The following is a 5,925-nucleotide window of genomic DNA, read 5'->3' on the forward strand; positions in this document are numbered from 1 at the left end:
TAGTCTAAAATATATATTTATTAAATTTAATTTATCCATAAAATCTCATTTTTGGAGCTCGAATTGAACAAAAGCTAGGAGACTGACAGCACCAGGACTGTCCCTCAGTATGCTGGTAATTTCTAATGCAGGTGCCTGCACATATGTCAATTGCTGGCCATCCATCAACGTCACATAGTCGCAATTTTCTACCTTCCAAAAGTGTGCATTAGTGCCTGAGGTTTATTTGATGGCTTTCTACGGTTCCTGTAGGCAGATGATGCCTTTAGGCTTATAATTATGCAGTGTGATCATGGGAGAACATCTTGTGAATCATTCCACTGCTGAAGCAGAAAAGCCACACACTTACCTGATCAAGTTGACATACAGATATTTCGTTTTCTAACAATACCATAAAAGCAAGAGTGTATATATAGTGAAAGTCCTTTTTCATTTTATCCAAATAAATCATTGAACAGCTGCTGTGAAGTAAGCAATGCAGTTATATGCTAACCCACTCATAAATCCTGAGCCTCTTGTTACTGTAGCTACTGCATTTGACCTGTACAATAAGCAGAGATTCACTTGATCTTGATCACATACACCTCCTTGCTTAAAATTTTTCCTACAGTATTTGCTAGCTAATACATGTTGGTTCAGGGTAATGCTCTGATAAACAAATAACATGCAGTAGCTCAGAAGTAAATGCTAATATTAACTCATCTGTTTTATTATTGATACCCATAATATTTTGGTGATAAATTATGAAGTTATTTTGATTCATTACATTACAATTATTTGACTTAAAGTTACCTTTATCATACTTATCTAGAATTATATTTCCCATAAAAAATCTTTATTTCTTGCCATTGATACTTTTTTTATTACGTGTAGATTGTCTACTACGTTTACTATCTGGAATCGGGTTCTGTAGTGGATTTCCACTCATTGTACTTGGTATCTCTTTATCTTTGCTATTAGTATCTATTATATTATTCCCTAATTTGCATTTATTTGAGTTAATGCTCGCTGCTTCTTTACATCTTACTGTTGACATTTGTTGTTTCTCAGAGCCCCCCCTCCCCACCTACAACACCTTCACATGTCCTCATTGTCTGTTCACCCTCACTCAGGTTTTCACTTTCCCTATCTTCTTCCTTTCCCCCTCCTTTGTCTTCCTGTTGTGGCTTCTTAATTTCCATATTTATTTTGTCCGCTTTATCTTCTTGACCATGTGCCTCTAAATCTTGTACCCAATGTTGGGCATCACCCAGACATCTCCACTTTAACACAATTGGTACCGATTTGCTTATGGTAAACAGACCATTTATCACTGTTGCTAGTCTTTTAGCAGTATACGCTTTCCCCTGAGAATTTAAATGCAAACCATGTCTGGTGAATAAGTCCCGATTTGAGTCCACTGTTACTATAGAAAGATTTAAGTAAGCCTTTTCTAAATTCACGAGTTTTCTATTAAACTTTTGAACTTCATCATTCACACAGGAGTTTGATGCAAGGTCATATCTGGGTGGGACATTTATCACTATAGCATTTGTGTGATTAAGAGAACTAATTATCTGTTTTAATGCTCGCATTCCAAGATTAGGCTCATTTCGACCAACATCATTTGAACCACCCCACACAACACACACATCATTCATCGTTAGATCCTTCAAATCCGAGTCGGTGAGGTGTACTAATTCTCCCACTGGAGATCCGGGTTTTACCAGTCCCTGAGTCTCAAAGTCCAGAGTTAGCTTGCCTTTTAATTCATTAGCTAGACCTCCTGCATGGCTATCACCTACAATTCTGATTTTATGTTTTACCTTATCCGAAATTTCACTTATATGATTTACTTTAACAGACTTTTTCTTCCAACATCTCACGTTTACAGGGATTCTATTCGTTACATTGGTTGGATTCACGTGGTTTTTGAGGTTATTCAATTCAGCTCTTTCTTCATACAAAATCTTGATTACTTGTTGAGCTGACTTTAATTCCGTTGCTGCAAGTTTAAGATAGTCCTTCAATATTTGACATTTTGCACAATCAATTTCACCACTATCACCGAAATCTTGATCAAAAATGCGAGAGGCGAAATTAAGAACAACATCAACTGCCGCCATCTTGAACACCATCATGTCTCATGAAGCTCATGAAATGAAGGTCATGAACTATTTTCATCACAGAACCTTATAACCCTGACGACCCTGACAGACCCAGTGTTACATGATATCAACCTGTGAGGAAGAAAATTATATCAGGCACTGAAAGATATCAAATAATAAAATGTAATGTTTGCATGATACAGAAAAGGACAATAAAGAAAGTAAAATTACATACCAATATCTTTTATTCTATTTTTATACTTTTTGGCACAATATTTCAGAGGAGCCAGAATAGAATAGTCTGTATGGCAACTAGCTATGGGCTGGACGACTGAGGTGTCTGGAGTTCAAGTCCTGGTAGGGTCAAGAATTTTCTCTTCTCCATGTCGTCCAGACCGGCTTTTGGGTCCATCCAACCTCCTATCCAATGGGTAACATGGGGGCTCTTTCCCCTGGGATAAAGCGGCCAGGGCGTGAAGCTAATGCCAAGATCAAGAAAATGTGGGTCTATATGTCCACTACCCCATATGTCTTCATGGTATAATGCTGAATTAGTTAAGAACAGGGAAAACTTTATCTTTTACTCTTACAATATTTCATATCATGGTTGGTAGACTCAAAGAAAAGGCAGGTTAGGGTCCTGCAAAATTAGTTATGGCTTTGTTTTTGCACTTTACCACAGATGGGATGTTTAGACACTACTCCACCCAACGGTAAAAGGTAAAGTTATTGAGTGCTTAATGAAGCACTATGCCATAAAGACTTATTGGGGAGTGGAAGTACAACTCCACGCATTAACCTTAACACCAGATTGAGGTGAATGGTTAGTTCTGCGCCCCAACTGTTTGTTCCCAGGACCCACTGTATAGGAGGTTAGGTGGGCCCCAGGGCTGTTCTTGGAATTAGAGAAGAATTTCGTTCCTGCTTGGAATTTAATGCTGGTTCCCTGGTTCTCCAGTCCACAGCCTAGTCACTATGCCAATATAGTTATCCCAACTGCACCCAAGGGTACCACAGTTAAATTCAATTTATTCTGATTCTGCTTATCTGAATTTTGGAGTATTTATGATTTGAATGTTTCTAGATCTTTAATGGGTGGATGGGATCTTTTAACCCTCCAACAGCCAAGCCTTACCTTCAATTGACCAGAGATGTAGACAGCAGGAAAGCCTGTTCTTTCTCTAAACATTGCTATATAATACTTGATGCCACCTATATGCAGAAATGCCGTACCAAGTGATTAATATCAAACCAGTCTCTTCTGCTGAGGCAGTTTTAATGTACATTCACTACGCCAATCTAATCAGTCTGTGTTTTGCTAGTCAATGCTACCCTCAAATGCATAAGAAAATTACGTTTTTATTATGATTTCAATTTAATGACTGAAGAGAGATGAAGTGACAGGAGGTTGGAGAAAACTGCATAATGAGGAGCTTCATAATTTGTACTCTTCTCCAAGTACAATTAGAATGATCAAGTCAAGGTAGATGACATGGGCAGGGCATGTAGAACGAATGGGGAGAAGAAGTATGCATATAGGATATTGGTGGGAAAGCCGGAAGGAAAGAGACTAGTGGGAAGACCAAGACAGGTGGGTGAACAATATTAAAATGGATCTTAGAGAGAACGGGATGGTATGGACAGGATTGATCTGGCTGAGGATAGGGACCAGTGGAGGACTCTTGTGAACAGGGTAATGATCATTTGGGTTCCATAAAATGCTGGGAAAATCTTGAGTAGCTGCAGAATTGGCGGATCCTCAAGAAGGGCTCAGCTCCATGGGTAAGTAAGTTACAGTTTAATGTGGCAATGTAGCATATTGTTCCAGTCTGTTGTAAATTTGCATTTGTCCTCTAAGTTGTTTAAAATGAAGGTGAAAATGTAAATGCTCTAATGTGCAGGATATGAGGAAATTCATTTTTCTGCTGTTTATTTAACTGCAATGAAACAGAAACTGAGACAATACAAGAAGTCTCTCACACAGTGACAAAATATCATAACTTTAGAGTGTAAGATTCCTGGTGAAATATTTACATTTTAAATTATTTTAAAGAAATGAGCTACTGACATCTTGTAATGTGGTGTCGGTCTGTGACAGCAAACCATGCTCAGTGTTTTTTCCAGCATGTGCAATATATCTTCCTGCACTGCTGAATGACATACCCCAGACAGATGCAGCAAGTAGTGATCACACAGAACACATCCTTCTTCTGAAGGTCAGTGCCACACTACNACAGTACAACAGTATTTATCAATAAATTACTAGAGTACCTCATCCTTGATTTATGTTCCAGAGCACATTAAGTTAAAATAATTCTTCCTCTTACTAGTAATATAATTCCCAGTTTGGGAGTATTTAGGCTTAAGAACAAGGCCTATTTAATCTCTAATACTGTGTGCATTTAAGTAAATATTAAGGAGCACATTATGCATCAACAGACAAATAAGTAGAGGAACTAAATAGATCAGAAAAAGTAGCAATTTACTTTCGCTGCTGACGATGCCTTTTGATGGAAATTATTTTGATTGAGTATGGATGCTTTTAATGAGGTGAGGAGAAGGGGGCAGAGGTCCTCTCTTCCTTCCATAAATTCATTATAGCATGAAACAGCGTTGGATATGGCTCTGAGGACCGGCACACATCTTTTATGTACTCAAATTCTGCATTTCAAAGAACTCAAATGCAACTTCAGTTCTGTTGAATGACTCTGTCAATAATTTGGTAGGGTAGGGGGGCTTACACATTTCCTCTGCAGTTGTTTTATTTGCTTCCCATTCTCAAGGATCATTTCATTTTCATTAGTTTGAACGTCAAACCTCACCACCAGAATCCAAATCAGTTATCAACCCTTTCCAATCCTATATTTAACTGCATTCTGATGTGACTCTTCTCCAAGACAATAAAATCAGTGAGAAAATGTGCATTCATATCATTTCTCAAGGCAAAATTCACTGTAGTTTTCTTCACCTCATGGCAACCGTGTCCCATGTTTAGGACTGAACTCCTTCCAGAATTCACCGAGGGTTTTATGCTTCTCCTTTTCTATGGATTTCACTGCTTGAAGGCTTTAAAACTGGATGATACATGATTTATGGGCTATGCTAAAGAAGACGGATTTGCAGGAAAATAACTCTAATGTCAAAATGAATATTATACAAATGTTATGAGCACTGTCAAGCAACTACAAAATTTTCAAGAGAATTATTTCTTTGCACAGTAAAATTCACTGTGGGCACAAAATGTATGTAAAACCAGTTTTTGGAAATCTGTCCTCCTTTATCTCCCATCCATGTCACTGGTATGACTTATTTTTTTAATACACGAGAGTTTTCAGTTTGATAGACAAACAGTGGTGTGAGTCTGAAATGCCTTGGTGCATTACTGCTGAGAAAGACAGTGAGGCAGTCTTTAGCAGCTTTAAAGTCAGTGATTCTTTCCAAAAGGAGTAAAAAGTCATGTTTCTTCAATGTTAAAAGTTTGATAAAATGTGTTATTCTCCTTCACAGTTTTGTGAAATATCATAAAATAGGCTCCTGCCTTTTCATCAACACTAGCTGCTCACCTTTCACTTATTCTGTGCAGGCAAGCTCTAGAATAAAATAACACAAAACTCCCACAGTTTGCTTGGAGAAATGGTGTATTATTTCCAAGATCAGTTGCTTTTAAATGCTCACACAGGCTCACAGATTTTTATTATCAAATAAGGCTTATGGCATTGATTTGCTGATAAGGAATGTGTGTCTGATTCTGATCACCAGTGTCATCAACAGATTTTCCATTCTCTCAGGTTCACCACTTTTTTTCCTTTTTGGTAATTACTGCTCAATGCACTGAAGT

General features: G+C 37.8%; 1 protein-coding gene across 1 annotated transcript; it reads right to left on the reverse strand.

Annotated features, from left to right (window-relative positions):
• Positions 1–437: 437 nt before the first annotated feature.
• On the reverse strand, positions 438–3,252 carry LOC111870823. Its single transcript, XM_023863392.2, has 2 exons — positions 3,223–3,252; positions 438–2,219 (listed from the first exon to the last, which is right to left on the reverse strand). The coding sequence occupies exon 2, from the start codon at positions 2,118–2,120 to the stop codon at positions 1,047–1,049; it is 1,074 nt and encodes a 357-aa protein (XP_023719160.1). The 5' UTR covers positions 2,121–2,219; positions 3,223–3,252; the 3' UTR covers positions 438–1,046.
• Between the last annotated feature and the right edge of the window lie 2,673 nt (positions 3,253–5,925).

The sequence above is a fragment of the Cryptotermes secundus genome, unplaced genomic scaffold (genome assembly GCF_002891405.2).
Source record: "Cryptotermes secundus unplaced genomic scaffold, Csec_1.0 scaffold596, whole genome shotgun sequence".
NCBI classification, from domain to species: Eukaryota; Metazoa; Arthropoda; class Insecta; order Blattodea; family Kalotermitidae; genus Cryptotermes; species Cryptotermes secundus.

Excerpts from the sequence above, each read along its gene's own strand:
- LOC111870823 (XM_023863392.2), bottom strand. The coding sequence starts at position 2,120 with ATGATGGTGTTCAAGATGGCGGCAGTTGATGTTGTTCTTAATTTCGCC.